Here is a 22,702-nt window from a genome sequence, read left to right on the forward strand (position 1 = left end):
TCTTGGGGGAAAAGAAGAGTGTAATCATCTACTTAATTAGCATGTCTGCGCATCGATGCAACTGTGATAAATGACATTCATAAGGATGGATCTGAAATTTTACAAGATACTCAGATGTCTTCTGAATCACCAGAGCTTTCTCTTTGTTCAGAATCACTCCAGTATGCTTTGAAATTCAGAAGGGCTATATATTGGAAGAAAAAAACATAGAGCATGGCACTTTAGTATATTCTGATTTTTGACAAACCACTAGCTATTCAGTTAGAAGTGCTATGGGTTGGTATCTCTCTCTCTCTTGGTTTACTTACTTTATTGCCTTCTTGGCTGCTGGGAATGTCCTTGTTGACTGAATTGTGGCTGTGTTGAAAGTTAGATGAACATTCTCTCTGACAATTGTCTGTACTGCCATGCTGTGTCTTGTGTGTGACCAGTGTTTTTGAGAATGTCTATACCCCTTGTCACCTCTCACCTCATCAGCTACCAGTCAGCAACACAGCTAGCAAAACAGCATCCTACTTTGTAAGGCCTTTTTTTTTTTTTTCTGAGATGGAGTCTCACTCTGTCGCACAGGCTGGAGTGCAGTGGCACGATTTCTGCTCACTGCAAGCTCTACCTCCTGGGTTCACGCCATTCTCCTGCCTCAGCCTCCGGAGTAGCTGGGACTACAGATGCCTGCCACCGCGCCCGGCTGATTTTTGTATTTTTAGTAGAGACAGGGTTTCACCGTGTTAGCCAGGATGCTCTCAATCTCCTGACCTCGTGATCCACCCGCCTCGGCCTCCCAAAGTGCTGGGATTACAGGCGTGAGCCACCACACCCGGCCTACAATGGCCTTTTCTAAAAAACAAAAATATAAAAACCCTTTTTGTTTGGAAATACTATCAAACTCACAGTAGAGTTACAAGAAGAGGACAAAGAAATCCTGTATATTTTATATTCTTTACCTGGTTATAAACCAATTGTTAACATTTTGCCATCCTTGCTTTATTATTACCCTTTCTCTATCCCTTCTTTTTCTCTTTTATTCTCTCTCTACTCTTCCCCTAAGTTATTTACATATATATATATAATTTATGAGAAAAAATTATATATAATATATATTTTTATTTATATATGATATATAATATACAAATATTCATACATGTAAATATATATTATATATTATTTATATATAGGTATATATATTTTCTCCTAAATTTGTGTGTGTGTGTGTACATGTATATATAAAACTTAGGGGAGGAGTAGAGAGAGAGGAAAAAAAGAAAGAGAAAGAGAGAGACATATAGGCCAGGTGTGGTGGCTCATGCCTGTAATCCCAGCAGTTTAGGAGGCCGAGGTGGGCGGATCATCTGAGGTCAGGAGTTTGAGACCAGCCTGCTCAACATGGCAAAACCTCATCTCTACTAAAAACACAAAAAGTTAGCCGGGAGTGGTGGCAGGTGCCTGTAATCTCACTACTCGGGAGGCTGAGGCAGGAGAATAGCTTGAACCAGGGAGGCAGAGAAGGTTGCAGTGAGCCGAGATCGCACCGCCGCACTCCAGCCTGAGCGACGAGAGTGAAACTTTGTCTCAAAAAAAAAAAGAGCTATATATATAATATATACTTTTAAAAATATATTTTTTATATAAAAATAGCTATATATATATTTTAAAAAATATATATAATATACAAATATATAATATATATTTTTTCTTCTAAATTAATTGAAAGTTACAAACATCATGCCCCTTTAGTAATTTTGATGTCTCTCATACATTCTCTAATATAAAAACTATGGTTTTCTGTCAGCATATTTAATGTTGATGTAGTATTGTTATCTAAGCTATCTGCTGTCTTCTGTTTTTGCCTCTTGTCTCAATAATGTGGTTTATTGCAAATTTTCCATTGCATCAGGAGGCATATGATTGTTGGTATTAAGTTTGATCACATGGTTGTGGTGGTGGTCACCAGCTTTCTTCACTGCAGTATTACTACCTCTCCTTTTTAATAAAAAAAGTACTTTTGTGGGGAGATATTTTGAGACTGTATAAATATCTTGTCTTCATCAAAATTATACTCACCAGGTTTAGCCTACACACATGATCTTCCTCAAATCAGTTATCATATGGTGGCTGCCAAATAGTGATTTTTTTTTTTTTTTTACTAACTTCCACCATTCCTTCCTTATTTCTTTGTTGGTATTCTTGAGCTTTCCTCATCTCCACTTATTTATTTATTTATTCATTTATTATTTTATCAATATGGACTCAGATATCCTTATTCTGTTTAATGAGTTTTAATCCCTACTGTCTTTGTTATTTTGATGCCTTTGGCTTATGTTTTAAAGATGACTTATTTTGTGGCATTGGGCAGGAATGGGGTAGTCCCATTGCACTTGGTTTCTTGTTGCCTAAGAAAGGAGTCAGTCATCTAACACCTTCTTCTCCTTTTGCCTGGGCAGTTATCAGTCCACCTCCTGTGGCTGGGACAATTTCATACAATTCAACCTCATCTTCCCTTGAGCAGTCAAATGCAAGGAGCAGCAGTCCTGCCTGCAAAGCCTCTTCTGGACTTGAGGCAAACCCAGGTAAGCTCTTAAGAGGGGTAAGACAGGGCTGTGGCTCAAGCCTGTAATCCCAGCACTTTGGGAGGCCGAGGCGGGCGGATCACGAGGTCAGGAGATCGAGACCATCCTGGCTAACATGGTGAAACCCCGTCTCTACTAAAAATACGAAAAAAACTAGCCGGGCGTGGTGGCGGGCGCCTGTAGTCCCAGCTACTCGGAGGCTGAGGCAGGAGAATGGCCTGAACCTGGGAGGCGGAGCTTGCAGTGAGCCGAGATCGCGCCACTGCACTCCAGCCTGGGTGACACAGCGAGACTCCGTCTCACAAAAAAAAAAAAAAAAAAAAAAAAAAGACAGGGCTGTGACTTGCCCCAGGAGCTCTATTACCAGAGGAGTGCAAAAGGTAGACTTAAACCAACTACAGTTTCTGCATGTCCAGGATTTTAATGGCCAGAAATCACTTTGTATTAGGCTTTTGGCTGTACTGGTTAGTTATTGCCATCTTAAAACTGTAACAACTGGCTGGGCGCGGTGGCTCACGCCTATAATCCCAGCACTTTGGGAGGCCGAGGTGGGTGGATCACGAGGTCAGGAGATCGAGAGCATCCTGGCTAACACGGTGAAACCCCGTCTCTACTAAAAATACAAAAAATTAGCCAGGCGTGGTGGCGGGCATCTGTAGCCCCAGCTACTCGGGAGGCTGAGGCAGGAGAATGGCGTGAACCTGGGAGGCGGAGCTTGCAGTGACCAGAAATCCGGCCACTGCACTCTAGCCTGGGCGACAGAGTGAGACTCCATCTCAAAAACAAAAACAAATAAAAACAAAAACAAAACTGTAATAACTTATTGTCATAGCCCACTCATTTGGCGTGTTGCCTGAGAGTTGGCTGATTTCAGCTAGTCTCACTCAATCTTGGCTGGGCTTGCTTGCAAGTTACCCATTGATTATAATCTCTGTTTTGGGCTTGGCTTGGCTAGAGCACTTAAGCTGAAGCAACTCTGCTTTACATATTTCTCATAATTTTCCTGGGACTATTAGGCTACCTGGAACATGTCCTTCTTCTGAAGAGAGAGGGCAGGAAGAAATACACAGTCTCTTGAAGCCTAGGCTCGGAACTTGTAAACCATTGCTTCTGCCACATTCTTTTTTTTTTTTCTTTTTATTTGAGATGGAGTCTCACACTGTCACCCAGGCTGGAGTGCAGTGGTGCGATCTCAGCTCACTGCAACCTCCGCCTCTTGGATTTAAGCGATTCTCCTGCCTCAGCCTCCTGAGTAGCTGAGATCACAGGTGCCCACCACCACGCCCGGCTAATTTTTGTATTTTTAGTGGAGACAAGTTTTTCGCATATTGGTCAGGCTGGTCTCAAACTCCTGACCTCAGGTGATCCACCTGTCTCAGCCTTCCAAAGTGCTGGGATTACAGGTGTGAGCCACCATGCCCTGCTGACTTCTGCCTCATTCTGTCATCCAAAGCAAGTCATATAGTTGAACTCAGAGTTGAGAGGTAGAGAAGTGGAAAAAGGTAGTCTATTCCTTTCGTAGGAATCACTGCAAAGTCACATGGCAAAGAGTGAAGATACCAGGAGGGTAAATAATTTGGCCATTAATGTAATCTGCCACATGGGCAAAAATATCTCTTGATCCTAGAAGCATTTCACAGTTAGAGAATGTTTTGAAGGTTGCTTTTCTGTCCACAGACTGGACATCAGACAAATCTTGGATGTGACCACATTTTTAAATAAATGAAGTACCATGAAAGAGGGAAAGAAGAGGACCTTATAATATAAGAAGTACCAAATATTTAGCATATGCCACCATTCCCTTTCACTTCCAAGGGAGATATCACTAATCCATCCAGAAACTCTACCAGTGAGCTTGGATTCAGCCTCAGATTTTTTTTAAAAATCATAAACACCATTAGCAGCGTAACAAGAGAGGGCATATATCAATTAACAAACCCCAGCCATGAAATAAATAGTTTTCAGCATTACTCTTAGAGAATCATGGAATTTGAGGACTTATTGGTCAACTGTCTGAAAATACTGTTACTTGTTTCCAAAAACAAACAACAAAAAAATTGTAGAAAAAAGAACTCGACAAAAGCCATTTAGTAAATAATATGTAATATTTCTGGAAGAATATTCTACAGTCAAGTTGCTTTGTATTGTTCTGCTCCTTTTCAACTAAAGATAGTGAGAATGCTATGTGGAGAATGTTATATTGAGATAGCAGTGGGATTCACATGTGAGGAAATAAATTAGATCTAGACATCTTAAAAATTCAAAAAATTTACTTGTAAAAATAAATACATGTTATGTCTGGAAAAAACTGGAAAAACCAAACATGAGAATAGAAAGGAGAAGAAAAACTACCATGCAATCTCATGAGGAAAGTAGAAGAAAGTTCTCTTTGCCTTTGCATGGCCTCTCCTATTGTGTGGAATGGTGAGATTGCATCTACTTGATAGGCTAGTGGCTGTGCTCACTTTGTGAGGCATCATTTTAAGGCAAAAAAGCATTGTAAAAGATGAAGTTTGTCATTTTATAATAAATTAAATTCATTGTTTATTAAAAATAAAACAATTTATGGTATATTTCAAATATATAATATTAGACATATATACATAATATATATGCATACATATATATACACATACGTGTGTGTGTGTGTATAGCCAAGCCCAGCAGAGATTCCAATCAATGGGTAGACTCATGAGCAAGCCTGCCAAGATTGAATGAGACTGGTGGAAATCAGCCACCCATCAGTAAACACACCAAATGAATGAGCTATGATAGTAAGTTATTATGGTTTTAGGACTGCATTTGGGGTTGGTTTATTACATAGCAATAACTAACCAATAAAGCCCAGAGCCTAATGCAAACTGATTTCCATACATGTATGGTGGGGTGGGGGTCGGGGGGTGCGGAATTAACATGACCTCAAGGAGAAATAATCAAATCAACCAACAATTTGATTTAAACAAACAACTGAGTAATTCATAGGTCAGACAAAAATATCAGTAAGGCTCTGGAAGCCCATACAACGTGATCAGTAAACTTGAGCTAATGGAGTTAAAGAGATCAAAATGTGAAAATACACATTCTTTCCAAGAAGACACTGCACATTTACAAAAGACTGATCTTATTTTAGGCCATAAGGCAAATTTCAAAACATTTTGACACTTTGGTGTCATATGGACCATGTTCTCTATAGTCGAAGAGACTATATTAGATAGTACTAACAAACAATAGCTAGAATCACCCCTTTGCATTTGCAGATGAAGAAACATGTACCTTAATATTTCATGTATCTAGTTAAAAATCATCGTAGAAAGTAGAGAATATTCAGAATGAATTGGGTTGGCAGTTATTGTGAGCTTGTCCCTTCTCTTTCCTATCTTCCTTTGTTACCTCTTCCCCTGGTGGTAAGGATAGAATTGACCTCCATACCCATCAGTGCTGTTAGAAAATTAGTCAGCGTGTATTATTTGTTTTTTGTTTAGAACCACCCATTGTTTGCCTTTTATTTTGATCATTACAGGAGAAAAGAGGAAAATGACTGATTCTCATGTTCTGGAGGAGGCCAAGAGACCCCGAGTTATGGGGGATATTCCGATGGAATTAATCAACGAGGTTATGTCTACCATCACGGACCCTGCAGCAATGCTTGGACCAGAGGTCAGCGGGGTAAACCTGGGCAGCCAGCTGGTAGACCTCTTCTGCTCTCCTGGCCACTCCAGCTGTCAGAAGTGGGGATGCTAATGCTGAGAGTTAACATGTTATGCTACCCTGGTTTGCATTTAACCTGGTGGTCAGTGTGGAGAGGGCAGGAACAACTGATCAAGAGGTAATTCCCCTTGATGAATATCACATCACAGGTCCACTTACTAATAATCTCACAGTCGAAGGCATCGTTCCCAGCTTTTTATCTTGAAAAATTTCAAGCCCTCATAAATGTTGCAAAAATGCTGTGATAAAAATCCATAGACGCTTCACTTAGATCCAACAGTTAACATTATGCCACATTTGCTTTCTCTCTTTCTCCCTGCGCCTCCCCATATGCTCTTTTCTCTTTCTCTCCCTGCTTCCCATGAACCATTTGGAACCGTTTCAGAATTAAAAACACATGTCGTAATACTTCACCCCTAACAATTTTTGCATGTACTGTATCTCATAAGGAAGCTATTCTCTTACATAACCACAATGCAGTCATTACTGTTAGAAAATTTAGCATGGTTACAATATTTTCTAATACAGGGTTGGTGAATTACAGCCTGCAAGCCAAATCTGGTCCACTGGCTGTTTTTTCAAATAAAGTTTTATTAAAACATAGTGTCTGCGGCTATCTTTGCATTACAACTGTAAATTTGAATAATTGAGATGGGGAATGTGTGGCTTGCAAAGCATGAAATATTTATTATCTGGCTTTTCACTGAAAAGTTTGCTGACCTCTGGCTTAATATAAAACCGTATTTAAATTTCCCATATATCCAGATGATGTCTGTTATAACCTTTGTTGTTGTTGAAGGATCAGTTAGGGATTGTGCATTGCATTTAATTCTTCTCTCTTCATTTCTTTAGTCTCCTTTAAAACCACTCCCCAGCCCTGTTTTGGTCTTTTGCAGCACTGCCATTGGTGAAGAGTCTTGTTCGCTAGTTTTGTGTAAGGTCCCTCTTCTTGGATTTCTTGATTGTTTACTAAGGATTAGATTCAAGTAAGGCATTTTTGGTAAAAGTGCTTCTGTCATCTCATTGCCTTGCATCTGAGGGCATGCAAAGCAATGACACTTCTTTAGACATGCCTGTCTTACGACATTTCTGACAGCTTCCAGGAAATGAAGAAATGGCTTGGAGATTATATTACAGTGTTAATTTTCAGTTTGCCATGTTTCCTTAAGCATTTATTTTATGATATTGAAGATACTTCAGAGAACCAGAATGTTGTGATAGAAAAATATTTTCCTAAAATGATCTTTCCATTTCCTTCTAGATATCCAGTCTGTGAGGGCTTAAGACTATAGTTTTTTTAGGGATTTAGTAACATTGCAGATTAGCTGAGTTTAGTTTTTTCCAGCTCTAAAATGGGAATTTGTACTAGTCTATTGCATTGCTACAAAGAAATACCTGAGACTTGGTAATTTATTTTTTTTGAAAAGAGCTTTAATTGGCTCACAGTTCTGCAGATTGTACAAGAATGGCATCAGCATCTGCGTAGCTTCTGGTGAGGCCTCAGGGAACTTCTACTCATGGTGCAGGGTGAAGTGGGAGCAGGCACATCACATGGTGAGAAAGGGAATGAGAGAGTGAGGAGGAGGAGCCAGACCCCTTTAGACTACCAAATCTCCTGTGAACTAACTGAGCAATAACTCATTCATCAACAAGGGGATTGTGCTAGGTCATTCATGAGGGATCTGCCCTGATGATCCAACACTTCCCACTAGGCCCCACCTCCAGCATTGGAGATTGCATTTCAGCATGAATTTGGAGGGGGCACACATTCAAACTACATCAGGATGCAATCACATGTTTCAAAATATTTTGGATATATTAATATTTAGTAGTATACTGGAGCTGGCTTGTACTAGAATGCAAAGAAAATTGTTAAATTTTTAGGAATTTTGTGAGCTGGTTGTTCCATATGTTGGTAGCTTGAAATTGACCACCATGGCACCTGGTTACCTGGATAGCCAGTTCTGGACTAATGAGATGAAGTGTCACCATTTAGGGCCTTCCTTACCTGAAGAGCTGTTTGTGGAGTATTTGCTTGCAAACCACTGGGCAGATTAAATAAGATAGGGAGCATAAGTGCTGGCACGTGGTTGTGCTTCCAGCTATGGTTGAGTGTAAGTCAACAGATATTCTCTGGAAAAAACCCTGTTCTTTAAAAAGAGGTGTTAAAAGTATATTCATGAGTGCTACTATTGGGCCTGTAATGAGAATTTGAATCTGTCATCTCAAGGGTCCTTAAAGCTCAGCTGGAGAGGATTCCTTTAAGCCAGAGGTTGGCAAACAATAACCCACAGGCCACATTTTGTCTGCTTACTGTATTTTTAAACAAAGTTTTATTGGAACAGTACCGCACCCATTCTTTAACATATTGTCTGTGGATGCTTTTGCATTACAGCAGAAGAAGGAGTAGTTGTGACAAAGACCTTATGGCTCACAATGTCTAAAATATTTTCTATCTGGCCCTTCACAGAAAATTTTGCTGGCCCCTAATCTACACTGAATATCATCCGTGTACACATATAATACTCCAATTTCTCAAAATGCTTTACCTGCCTTTTCTGTCTTGTCTTCATAACTTGTATGTGTATGTGTCTCTGTGTGTATGTGTGCACACATGTGTGAATTTAGGACTCTGAAAATCCACAAATGTGTATCTTATTAGAACAAAAATGAGAAGCTTGGATGTGTCCCATCCCCACTGTCTTGAGAGAATAGCTCTGTGTAATTTTTTCCTGTCTCTTGCATCTCAGACCAATTTTCTGTCGGCACACTCGGCCAGGGATGAGGCGGCAAGGTTGGAAGAGCGCAGGGGTGTAATTGAATTTCACGTCGTTGGCAATTCCCTCAACCAGAAACCAAACAAGAAGATCCTCATGTGGCTGGTTGGCCTACAGAACGTTTTCTCCCACCAGCTGCCCCGAATGCCAAAAGAGTACATCACACGGCTCGTCTTTGACCCGTAAGTGGTACTTTCTGTTCCTTCTTCCTTATTTCCTTTTTAAATGAAAGAGGAACTACTTAGATAGTGAAAGTCAGCCATAGTCATCCACCGAATACCACTGCTCCTGTCTTGCTGTGGATACAGAGCTACACCAAGCTAATTTTCATGTCTGAAAGTGCTAAGATTAATTTTAAACAATTTACAAATTTTCTTGTTAATGATAATGAAACTTTGTATTTTACATCGCTGATGACTATCCTGTGCTTCATTCTTTATAGCAGTGAGAGAATGTAACACTAAAATGTTCTACTTTTTTCGTAGTCAAAATATTGGTTTTGGTATCTTAACTAGGTGCCCAGGTCTGTGGGCAATTATTGGGATATAAGATGGGTTAACTTTGAAAATCCATTGCTTTAAAAAAAAAAAAAAAACAAAACCCCACAAAACCCCAAAGAACTAAACTTCCCTAATTGAATTTATTTTAACATATATAGCCCAGTAGCCTCTGGGGACTGTGATCCATGCCTGTGACGATTCAGTGTGATGCTTTAGACAGAGGGAAGGATTCCATAATGCAAAGTTTCACAAATTGTATATGTAGATTTTAAATTCTTTTTCATAATGTTTCTGTAATATTTTGGAGTAAGACTTAACTCTTCAGAGACACGTATCATGTTTGTCCATGACTTCCTGCTCTCCCCTGACCCCTCCTTGGCACTGGGTGTGCCAGTTCCAGAGCACCTCCGCACATACACTGTTCTCTATTTTAAACCTCAGGCACTTCTTAGGTGACTGGTACTTTGTTCTGATGGGAGTGCTGATGACGTCTTATGCAGTCAAGCTTGCTCTAAAAAGTTCAGATAAAAGGGTAGTCTAGTGAGATAGGGGTTACATGAAGGAAGTTTCTATAGAAACTTAGGACATGTCCCTCTTTCTTAGTTGGTTAATAAGGAACATCCCAAAAAGTATATTTGTATAACTAGGATAGGTAAAACTTTGACATAATCTTACTCTTTCAGGAAACACAAAACCCTTGCTTTAATTAAAGATGGCCGTGTTATTGGTGGTATCTGTTTCCGTATGTTCCCATCTCAAGGATTCACAGAGATTGTCTTCTGTGCTGTAACCTCCAACGAGCAAGTCAAGGTAAGGGTAACCCAAGGTCTTAGAAGAAAAGCAGAATGTGGAGCTTCTCACTAAGGCCTGCAGAGCTTGGGAAGATCTCTCTGTGCCATGTCCAGAGGAGGTTCAAAGTGGAGTTAAGGACTTTCTGGGAATAGTCCTCTCACTCCAACGGTCCCCAACCGTTTTGGCACCAGGGACTGGTTTCATGGAAGACAATTTTTCCACGGGCCAGACTGGGGGTATGGTTTTGGGATGAAACTGTTCCACCTCAGATCATCAGGCATTAGTTAGATTCTCATAAGGAGCATGCAACCTAGATCCCTTGCATGCACAGTTCACAATAGGGTTTGCACTCCTATGAGAGTCTGGTGCCACCACTGATCTGACAGGAGGCAGAGCTCAGGCGGTAATGCTCACTTCCCTGCCGTTCACCTCCTGCTATGTGGCCTGGTCCCTAACAGGCCACGGACTGTAATGGTCTAGGGGTTGGGGACCTCTGTCTCACTGTGAGTGTATGTGTATGTGTGTGAGAAGAGTAAATGGTTTCACCTGCCAACAAGTAGGGTTGTACCAAGGCTTTATTGGACTTTGGGGCAAGGTAGCAGGATACTGTACAAGTTCAATGTGTCACTCAACTATCTATAGCAAATGAAGGGATATTTGAAAATAAATCTCAGTGTTCATTGTTAATTTCCACACCCACACACACACAAACACGTAATCACAATTAGTGACACTGCACTACTGGAAAGGATATGGTTAATGTGGATTAGAAAGATGATTTCAGGCAGCTTACACTTCAGAAAGATTTCTTGTGACCTTGTCCCTAAGGGAAGACAAGGACTAAAGAAATTCTTTAAGGGAAGTCATGAAATTCTATAAGGGAAGTCATGTAAATTTATGAATAAATTTCAGAAGTTATTCTGTAGGGTTTGGCGTGTGTTGGAGTGTCTTTTTGTTTTGGTTTGTTTTGTTTTTTTATGTTGCTAATTTACCTTCCCAGTTGTCTTTGGCCTAGGTCCCTTCCTTTCCGGGAATTGTGTCCATGTTTTATTGGTATTGCAGTTGGTGCCGCAATCTGGCAAGAATAAACTAGACTCTGAATTGACAGAAAGAGCTCTCATCTAGACCTTGTCCTGTTCTACTTTCTTGCTTTTAAGAAAAGGGAACCAGAAAACGTGTCCTTAGAACGTTATTCACTTAGGGCTGGGCGCGGTGGCTCACACCTGTAATCCCAGCACTTTGGGAGGCTGAGGTAGGTGGATCTCCTGAGATCAGGAGTTTGAGACCAGCCTGACCAATGTGGTAAAACCCTATCTCTACCAAAAACACAAAATTAACTAGGCGTGGTGGCACATGCCTGTAATCCCAGCTGCTTGGGAGGCTGAGGCAGGAAGATCGCTTGAACCCGGGAGGCAGAGGTTGCAGTGAACTGAGATCACACCACTGCACTCCAGCCTGGGCAGCGGAGAGTGAAACTCCATTTCAAAAAAAAAAAAAAAAACTTTGTTATTCATTTAGGATTTTCATGTGCAGACTAAAGATTAGCAGCTCAGGATTAAGATGGCTGCTGAGAAGAATTATTGGAAGGTCTAAAGCAATGTGTCCAGTAGAAATATAAAGCAACCTGCAAATATGAGGTTATAAAAGCACACATATATGTGCTTTTAAATTTTCTAGTAGTTGTATTTTTTTTTAAGAAAAGCAAGTGGAATCCAGTGAGATTAATTTTGGAAATATATTTTATTTTACCCATATATCCAAAGTGTTATTAATATAACTACAACAGGCATTCAGCATCACAAAGAGTTATGGAGACCTTTTACATTACATTCTTTGTTCTGTATTGTCTTTTTTTTTTTTTTTTTTTTTTTGAGAAGGAGTCTCACTCTGTCGCCCAGGCAGGAGTGTAGTGGCTCCATCTCGGCTCACTGCAAGCTCCGCCTCCCAGGTTCACACCATTCTCCTGCCTCAGTCTCCTGAGTAGCTGGGACTACAGGCGCCTGCCACCATGCCTGGCTGATTTTTTTTGTTTCTAGTGGAGACGGGGTTTCACCGTGTTGGCCAGGATGCTCTCGATCTCCTGACCTCGTGATCCACCCGCCTTGGCCTCCCAAAGTGCTGGGATTACAGGTGTGAGCCACTGTGCCCGGCCTTTTTTTTTTTTTTTTTTTTTGAGACAGGCTCACACTCTGTTTCCCAGGCTGGAGTGCAGTGGCATGATCTTGACTGCAACCTCTGCCTCACGGATTCAAGTGATTCTCCCAACTCAGCCTCCCGAGTGGCTGGGAACTACAGGCATATGCCACCATGCCCGGCCAATTTTTGTATTTTTAGTAGAGATGGGGTTTCACCATGTTGGCCAGGCTTGTCTTGAACTCCTGACCTCAGGTGATCTGCCCTCCCTGGTCTCCCAAAGTGCTGGAATTACAAACGTGAGCAACCATGCCCAGCCTTGTACTAAATCTTTGAAACCAAGTATGTATTTTACATTTACAACACATCTCAATTTAGACAAGCTGCCTTTCAAGTGCTTGATAGGCACATGTGGCCAGTGGCTCCTGTATTGAACAGTGCTGGTCTAAGTATTTTCTTGACTCCTTCAGCTTCAAAGAAGCAATGCCATTTACAGAAACCAAAAATAAGTCTCTGAAAGGAATCATTCTCTGCATTAGGGGCACAGCCTGTGCTGTTGGTACTGTAGCTTTTGTTAACAGCTTCACTCTCTGGTCACAGTACCCGTTTTTAAAATTATTATCATTATTATTATTAGTATTTTGAGACAGAGTCTTGCTCTGTCACTCTGTCTGGAGTGCAGTGACGTAATCTGCTTACTGCAACCTCCGCCTCCTGGGTTCAATTGATTCTCATGCCGCAGCCACCTGAGTAGCTGGGATTACAGGCGTGAGCCACCGTGCCCAGCTTCAGTGCCAATTATAGCTGCTGCGATGTATTTATTCTCACAAAGCACAAGTGGAGCTTTTTGTCTTTGACTCTTTGCACTAAGCATCAAAGGGCAAATGCAATTCAACAGTCTTACATTCATCATTCTGACTGGGGAAGGTGAAGACCCATATTTGCTTGAAACTGATCTCTGGCTCATTTTCAAGGAATTCTGACAGTGTGTCTTTAGATGGTGCTGTTGCTGTGTTTATCATTATTCCCTGCTAGCCGAAGTGACAAATATCCAGATGTTTTCAAATGTTCAAAGTAAGAACTTATTTAAAGGAAAATTTTATTTGGCTTTTCTTAGGGTGAAGACCTGGAAAATATGTCCTTGGTTTGTCATTTTAGAAAAAGATGGCATAATTTTTATTTTCAAAGATAGCTATACCAAACACCTTGTTTGGAAAGGTTCATTAAGGTTGACTTGGACACTTTTAGGGATACTAGAGGGAAACTGAAGGTATTTAGTATGAATTGGATACTTTGTCTTATTACTTCCCAGAAAGGCATTTTTTTCCCCCAAACCATGTAATTTTCTAAAGACTTGAAAAGGTGGCCAAGCATCACAAACTCAGTAGGAAGAACAAGAAAAGCAGTCACTTCTTGTAAGTGACTTGAAACTGTAGTTTTAGAAAATGAAGATTAGTCTTTCAAAACAAAATAGAATGGATGAGTTTAGGGTGTGTGTGTGTTTGCATGTGTGCGTGTGTGTGTATGTTTTAATGATGAGAACGTGTGTGTGTGTGTGTGTGTGTGTGTGTTTTAATGGTAAGAACCAATCTTTAGTAGAAGTAAGAGTGGGAGAAACAGTTCTTCCATTAATTTCCTGGTCTTTTTTTTTTTTTTTTTTTTTTGAGACAGAGTTTTGCTCTTGTTGCCTAGGCTGGAGTACAATGGCGTGATCTTTGTTCATTGTAAACTCTGCCTCCTGCGTTCTAGTGATTCTCCTGCCTCAGCCTCCCTAGTAGCTGGGATTACAGGCATCAGCCACCAGGCCCGGCTAATTTTTGTATTTTTAATAGAGATGGCATTTCACCACATAGGCCAGGCTGGTCTCGAACTCCTGACCTCAGATGATCGCCTGCTTTGGCCTCCCAAAGTGCTGGGATTACAATCGTGAGCCACTGTGCCCGGTCAATTTCCTGGTCTTTTTACTGTCCTGTGTCGTTAATGATTAATGAACAACTTTTGAGACATCACACTGCCCAAGATATTTACGTTTTCACTGGCGTATAGTCTAAGATAAAGATTGCTGAGCTCTGCCAACCCAGCAACACTAGACAACTTGGAAGCACTGCTCTAATATGGAGTAAAACTGAATGGGTCCCAGTGGCTGTAGCATACATTATTGAAAACAGAAAATTCATAAGAAGTTTTATTTTTATTTTCATGTTTTGATTTTTTTGAGATGGGGTTTTGCTCTGTTGCCCAGGCTGGAGTGCAGTGGCATGATCACAGCTCTCTGTGTCTGCGACCTCCTGTGCTCAGGTGATCCTCCCACCTCAGCCTTCTGAGTAGTTGGGATCACAGATGTGCACCACCATCCATGCCTGGCTAATTTATTTTTTGTAGAGATAGGGTCTCCCTGTGTTGCCCAGGCTGGTCTCAAACTCCTGGTCTCAAGTGATCCTCCCTCCTCAGCCTCCTAAAGTGCTGGGATTATAGGCGTGCGCCATTGTGCCCAACCATAAGCAGACGTTTTAAGTGTTTATTTTACTATATTAAAAATCTTGGCTAAATGGCATTTTAAAGTCTATGTTTGGTCATTTTGGAGAATCAAGCTGATAAACAAATTCCTGTGAATTCTTTAAATTAGATTTGTATGTGGATTTATTGTGCTGAAAATACAAGATAACATTTGAGAGTTTACTTGAAGCTTCTCTCCTGATTTTGGAATATCTTGTAATCTAGCCAGGTGCGGTGGCTCACACCTGTAATCCCAGCACTTTGGGAGACCAAGGCAGGCGGATCACCTGAGATTGGGAGTTCGAGACTGGCCTGACCAACATGGTGAAACCCTGTCTCTACTAAAAATGCAAAATTAGCTGGGCGTGGTGGTGCGTACCTGTAATCCCAGCTACTCAGTGGCTGAGGCAGGAGAATCACTTGAACCCAGGAGGCAGAGGTTGCGGTGAGCCGAGATTGAGCCATTGCACTCCAGCCTGGGCAACAAGAGTGAAACTCCATCTCAAAAAAAAAAAAAAAAAAAAAATTGAATTTGATATTATATGCAGCTTTAAAATTATGTAGCTAATGTTTACCATAATAGGTATTTAAATAAACACTGAAGTTACCAGATAGTTAGAAAATGATCCTTTTGATGGCAGGTAAAAATAAAGGTGTACAAACAAGAGGAAAGAGTTCTGGGGTTAAAATCGAAATAAACATTTGCTTATAATAGCTTTATGTTGTCACTGCCTCTCTAACCAAGGCAGTACTTAAACTACCATGACTGCTAGTCACAAATACTAGTTAGATACAGTGGAAGTTCAAGTTAAAAGACAGAGCCCCTTCTCACAAGCAACTTGGAATCTGGAAAAGTTTTTTGGAGAGATGACAAATTTGTGGTCACTGATGAAAAATATCTTAAGCAGGTTTTGAGAAGCTATTTACCAAAGAACCATTGTTGTTCTTGAGTAAAATTAATTGGATTGTGGATGAGGGGGACAAATGTATGTTTCTATTAAGTCCTTACAAGATGGTGCATACAACATAATCTCTCTTGCATTGGCATCCATGTTAAAGTGAATTTCATCAGAAGATACATTTCTTACTAATTTTTAGACATTACTTTTCCTGTGCACTTGCAGTTCACTCCAACTGGCTAACCGTTTGCTTTCCTCTAGTTAAAAAAATTTTTTTAAAAATAATTTTTAATTATATAAGACATATACAAATACATTTTCAGATAAAACAAAAATCCCATTTCCCCATCCCACTACCATCCTGCTATTTTTGTCAGCTTGGTACACATCCTTCCAGGTACTTTTGTGTTGACACATGTACTGGAACTTACTGAACCTACAGATAAGAGGTGACTGTGTGTTTTTTTGTTGTTGTTTTCTTTCCCATTTAAATAAATGGAATTCATATTGTATGTATTGCCTTACTGGAAAAAAACTTAACATTGTCTTAGAGACCTTTCAGCTTTAGTGCCTATATGTGATTGTTTAAATTTGTATTTAGATACATTAAATTAAAATGAATATTTACCTCCTTGGTTATTCAGGTACTCAGTAGCTACATGTGACGAATCATTATCATATTGGATAGCATAGATAAAGAACATTTTCATAATTGCAGGAATTTCTATTAATGCTGATATATAGCTACTTTATTCTTTTTGTACAGTATTTTATAATATGGATGCACCATAATTTATGTAATCATTTCTCTACTGAAGATATATATGCTTATTTCCAGTAATTTTCTATCACCAACAATGCTCTGTTTGGAAATGTTTCCTTAGACACTGAGAAGCAGAATTCCTATATGAATTAATATAGCCAGTGTAAATTTAAAAAATTATTTCTGGATTGCCTTCTCAGTGGGTCTACCGGTTTACGTTTTTCACCAGTGGTGTTGGAGAGAATAGTTCTCCCTACCATTACTGGCACTGGGTACATAAACTGTAAACATATTTGCATACCATCAGGTGAAATATTTCATTTTATGGTAGAGTGCTCTGATTGCTATTGAAGTCGAACATATCGCTTGTATTTACTGGTAATATTCTTGTTCTATCCTTTGACAAATTTTCTTTTATTCTGTCTCTTTTTTTGTATTGATTCTGTATTTTTGATATTAAATCTTTGTAATATATGTTGCAGCTACACCCCCTAACTTGTCATTTGTCTTTTGTTTATGGTATCTTTGATTATTTATGGTGCCTTGAAGAAGTTTTAAAATTTGAAGTATTCTACTTAATAATCAGTCTTTTACTTCATGCTTTTGCATTTTATATTTTCTTTAAGAAGCCTTTTTGTATCCCTAAGTTATATGCCCACTTTTCCTATATCTTTTTATAATACTTTTGTAAAGGTTTATTATACCTTACATTTAGATTTCCAATCCATTTCCTTCTCTTGTTTCCAATTTGAAAAACTTTTTTAAGGCCTAGCTTAAACATTTTCTTTTCCTTCTATTCCCCCAACTCTTTACCACCTTGATTATGGTCTTTTGCACTATTGTTTTGTTTTGTTTGTTTGTTGTCATTTTTTGAGATGGAGTCTCACTCTGTCACCAGGCTGGAGTGCGTTGGCACGATCTTGGCTCAGATCTCGGCTCACTGCAACCACTGACTCCCTGGTTCATGCCGTTCTCCTGTCTCAGCCTCCCGAGTAGCTGGGATTACAGGCACATGCCACCACGCCCAGCTAATTTTTGTATTTTTAGTAGATGGGGTTTCACCATGTTGGCCAGGATGGTCTTGATCTCCTGACCTCATAATCCGCCTGCCTCAGCCTCCCAAAGTGCTGGGATTATAGGCGTGAGCCACTACACCCGGCACACTGTTGAAGATACAAATATATCACTCTGTACCAATACTGCATAACAGAAATGTAATGCAAGCCTCAAATGCAAGTCACATATGTAATTTCAAAATTTTGAGTAGCCATATTAAAAAAGTAAAAAGAAACAGGTGAAATTAATTTTGACATTTTTTATTGTCTTATCAACATGTAATAAGTATAAAATGTTAGTAATGAGAATTTTTTTCCTAGTGTGTTTTTATACTTCAGGACGTTTCAAACTGGACTAGTCTCATCAATTGCTCAATAGCCACATGAGGCTAGTGTCTACTCTGTTGAATAGTATACCCCTTCTCTACACGTGTGTTTATATGTTTATCTTCCCCATTTTCCTATTGTTTCCTCAAGGAGAGAAATAGTTCATTTGTCTTTTTATCCAAGTTTTATTCAAACTCTCTGTGTTCAGTATTGTGATATGTTTGGGAAAAGCTAAAAGCTAAAATGTCTTTGGGTGACATAAATGGAAGAATAATTTGCAGAAGAGGGAGATGATGATACCGTTCTGTTTACTGGACATACTGTCCCCTTATTATTATGCTTGGTCCTAGGATCCATGCTTTAGAAAGGCATTGTTATATTAGAAAAAGCTCTGAAAAAAGTGATTAGTGGCAGGGCGCGGTGGCTCCCGGCACTTTGGGAGGTGTAATCCCAGCACTTTGGGAGGCTGAGGTGGGCAGATCACGAGGTCAGGAGATGAAGACCATCCTGCCTAACACGGTGAAACCCCATCTCTACTAAAAATACAAAAAATTAGCCGGGCGTGGTGACGGGCGCCTGTAGTCCCAGGTATTCAGGAGGCTGAGGCAGGAAAATGGCATGAACCTGGGAGGCGGAGCTTGCAGTGAGCCAAGATTGTGCCACTGCACTCCAGCATGGGAGACAAAGCAAGACTCTGTCCAAAAAAAAAAAAAAAAAAAATGTGATTAGTTTGATGAGGTGTCATTCAGTCATGCCATATGAGGAATGACTATAACCTTGATGGTGCTTGGCTTGGGACTGGGGAAGTACGGATGGGCGTGTGTGAGAGAGTATAATCTTCAAAGGCTTGAAGGGCTATTAAAAGCAGGAATGAGTCTTTGTAACTCTAGGAGTAGAACTAAGGCCAGTAAGTAGAAATAACCATGACCAGATCTTGGGTGAATGTTAGGAAGGAATTTCCAACCATATAATGCCTGAAAATGAATTGGTCTATCTCACCACCAAGGAATTGCCCTACATTGGAGGTGTTCTAGCAGATTGCCTTTTCATGATAGATGGCAAAAGACCTCTAGCCTCATATGGGTTAGGGGGTTAGACAAAATGACTTCCAGAGATCTTTCTGTCCTTGAGGTACTGTGATTCCATGAGATCATACCTGGGAGCATATTTGAGTTATTTAGAAAAATGTGCTACCAAATTGTAGAAAATTTATGTGAAGATATTTTTGTCTGGATGCTTGGATTTACTTTTATCTCTCTTCATGAGGTTCTGAAACAATCACATTAGGTTTATATGTTTTCTGTAAGCTTTGTCACTGAGAAAACTTCATATTATAAAAATATTTGAATCACTGAGTTTATTCAACATTGTTCACTACCTTTAGTTATTCAGAGATTCTGGGCTTCTCAGACCTCACTTGGAAAGGTCTGATAAGACCAAATTTAAAATGCCATGTTTGTGATGATTCAGTTCTTTCGAAGGGTTGCCAATTTCTGGTTTACAGTAAACACTTGGGTTACTAAATATTCTAGTGAAGATTAGCACTTTTCATTTGCATCTTTTTTTTTTCTTCTGAGAATCTCAAATACCTTAAAGATAAGCAGAAATTCATAATCAGCATTCATTCTGAAAACTTTTATATTAATATTCAGCAAGTGATCTTTAAGATTGAGTTAGGAACTTGTGGCCCTGGTGTGTTATTTTCAAATAACTAGAAACTTATATTTTCAAATGATGATTTTTATCTTTGAAGCAAGTGTTTTGATTTTTGTTTGTTTGTTTGTTTTATAGCTTATTTTCAAAGTTAAGAAATGCAAGAAAGGGTGTCAATATATTTCCTTCAGGAAAGGTCCTGGTTGGTAAAATACGTAAAAGTACAAGCTCCTAAATTCACCATCATTTCCTGGTGGATTTATAAAAGTTTTTCTCCAGAATCTAATGTATTTGTTTGTATATTAACTTCCACACAGGGCTATGGAACACACCTAATGAATCATTTGAAAGAATATCACATAAAGCATGACATCCTGAACTTCCTCACATATGCAGATGAATATGCAATTGGATACTTTAAGAAACAGGTTGGTTTCTCACCGCACAACACTGTTTTGTCATTACTTTTCTTAATATGTTCTCAGGTAGCCTTCTTCCAAATAAGTTTCTCCCCCAGTGTCTTCCACTTACAAGAACAGACGTTTGTTTTATATCAAAATAAAACATATTTTATCAAAATATATTTTATCAAATATATTTTATCAAAAATAAGCTTCAGCCTGGATTAGAGAGTGTCACTAGTACATAGTAAGTACTGAATAACTATTTGTTGAGAGAATGAATGAATGTCATCTGTCAGTGAGGTGTAATATTGCATCCTAACATTCTAAAATATGGTTTCTAATAAGAAATTCCCAGTCCTGGAATTTGGCGGGTAGCATTCTCTGTGAATGAGAAAAACAGATTCAGTTGCTGGAAAGACCTCCATTTATGATAGCAGAGAGGAAATCCTGGAGTTTACAAAAAACTGCAAACAGTACTGATTCTACAGCACATAGTGGGCTAGGAGCTTAGCTGTCATCTTTGCAGTTCCTTCCTTTCTCCCTTCCTCCCTTCCTTTCTTTTTTTTGAGACAGGGTCTCACTTTGGTGCCTAGGCTGAGACCGAAGTGGTGCAATCTCAGCTCACCACAGCCTTGACCTCTTGGGCTCAGGTGATTCTCCCACTTCAGCCTCCCAAGTAGCTGTGACTACACCCAGCTAATTTTTTGTGTTTTTAGTAGAGACAGGGTTTTGCCATGTTACCCAGGCTGGTCTCCAGCTCCTGGACTCAAGCAATCCACCCACCTTAGCCTCCCTAAGTGCTGGGATTACAGGCATGAGCAGCTTCACCAGGCCTCTGTCCTAGCAGTTTCTTACCAGAAGTTTTCAGCTCAGGCTGGGTGCAGTGGCTCATGCCTGTAATCCTAGTACTTTGGGAGGCCGGGGCGGGAGGATTGCTGTGCTCAGGAGTTTGAAACAACCTGGGCAAAATAGTGGGACCTTGTCTCTCTTTAAATAAGTCTTAAAATAAGTTTTCAGCTCAGCTTTTTGAGGACTATTCTTTGGCTGCATATTTTTTTAATAGTGATTTGTAATTCCTAAACATTCTCATTTACTTTTCTGACTATAAAAGTAATGTATAATCATTGTAGAAAATGTAATAAAGCAAAAGAAGGAAAGAAAAATGGCTTGTAATTCCATCACCCAAAGAAATTTTTTGTTAATGCTTTGATTTTTTTATTTTAAAATTTTTCTTTTGTTTTTCCTCTCAGCTCATACCTATGCTGCTAATGCTTTGACATAAACCTTTTAAATATTTTTTTCTGTGTGTATATAAACATAAAAATTGGTTCATACCTATATATAATAATATATATATTTTTGATATTTTTGTGTATATAATAATTTTGATGGTTTCCTAGGATTTTGTTGTAGAAATAGAAAATAATTTCTTTAACCAATGCATTTTTGGCTATTTAGGTGTTTCTTGTGGGTAACGTGCATAAGTGTGGGTGTGTTTGTGCACGTGTTTTGCCCTTAGAATAAATCCCTAGAAGTAGAGTTGCTTCCAGACATTTTTGTTATGTGTTGCCAAATACTTTAAAAATTTCCATTTTTGTCAGTAGTGTATTAGGGGGTCAGGAAAGGAGTTGGTAACTGAAAAAAAATTTACCACTTTTCCAGATAATAAATTGTGTATGTTTGAATTTATTTGATTATGTGAAGTTAGATTTATTTTTCCATGTTTATCAACTCTTTGTATTTGTTCCCTTTTTGGATTGCTAATTCATTTTCTTTTGTCCCTTTTTCTATAAAAATGTTTAGTTGCACATTGATTTATGATACCTATTTATATATAACAATATTAACCTTGGATAATATTTGTTTCAACATTGCTTGTGGCTTTTTCTTTAAATCTTCAGAATGTTAAAGATTTTATTACATAAAATGTATGGACTTGGTTTGGTTTGGATTTTGTTTGTTTGTTTGCTGTCAGACAGGGTCTTACACTGTCACCCAGGCTGGAGTGCTATGGCATGATCACAGCTCACTGCAGCCTCAACCTCCTGGTCTCAGGCAATCCTCCTGCCTCAGCCACCTGAGTAGCTGTGACCTCAGGTGCATGCCACCATGCCCAGCAATTTTTTTTTTTATAATCATTTGTAGAGATGGTGAGGGGTTGGGAGGGAATCTTGCTGTGTTGCCTGGGCTGGTCTTGAACTCTTGGACTCAAGTGATCCTCCTACCTCAGTCTCCCAAAGTGCTGAGATTATAGGCATGAGCCACTGCACCCTGCCAGACTTTTTTTTTTTTAATATGTTCTTACGTAATTAGAAAGCTTTTTGTGCTCTGAAGATAGATAAATAATCTCCTATTTGTTATCTTCTCATTGTTTGAGATGCATTTTAACTTTTGTGGTAAAACTTACTAAGAAATTAATTGGATTGTTTCACTGAGGTCTTCAGCATCAGCTTTCCTCGGCTGTAACTGTAGTGGAAAGCATGAGATCTCAGCCGTGGTTCTTAAATGACTTGTCTGTAGTCCTCTTTGAGGCTGATGGCAATAATTACTTGGAAAATAAGTTTTTGTTGAAAGATGAGGCAGTGAACTGCTGATGATGGTGCTGAAGTTCAAGTAATTTTCTCCAAA

At 39.4% G+C, this 22,702-nt stretch overlaps 1 protein-coding gene across 1 annotated transcript in view; it reads left to right on the forward strand.

The window, feature by feature from the left end:
• Window positions 1-22,702, forward strand: part of KAT2B (lysine acetyltransferase 2B) — a 117,331-nt gene that overhangs the window by 79,815 nt on the left and 14,814 nt on the right. Inside the window, exons 8-12 of the mRNA XM_025376472.1 lie at window positions 2,442-2,567; window positions 6,088-6,224; window positions 9,026-9,234; window positions 10,236-10,362; window positions 19,988-20,098. Of these exons, the coding sequence (XP_025232257.1) occupies window positions 2,442-2,567; window positions 6,088-6,224; window positions 9,026-9,234; window positions 10,236-10,362; window positions 19,988-20,098 (710 nt within the window). The remainder of the gene's footprint in view (window positions 1-2,441; window positions 2,568-6,087; window positions 6,225-9,025; window positions 9,235-10,235; window positions 10,363-19,987; window positions 20,099-22,702) is intronic.

The sequence above is a fragment of the Theropithecus gelada genome, chromosome 2 (assembly GCF_003255815.1).
Source record: "Theropithecus gelada isolate Dixy chromosome 2, Tgel_1.0, whole genome shotgun sequence".
Lineage (NCBI taxonomy): Eukaryota > Metazoa > Chordata > Mammalia > Primates > Cercopithecidae > Theropithecus > Theropithecus gelada.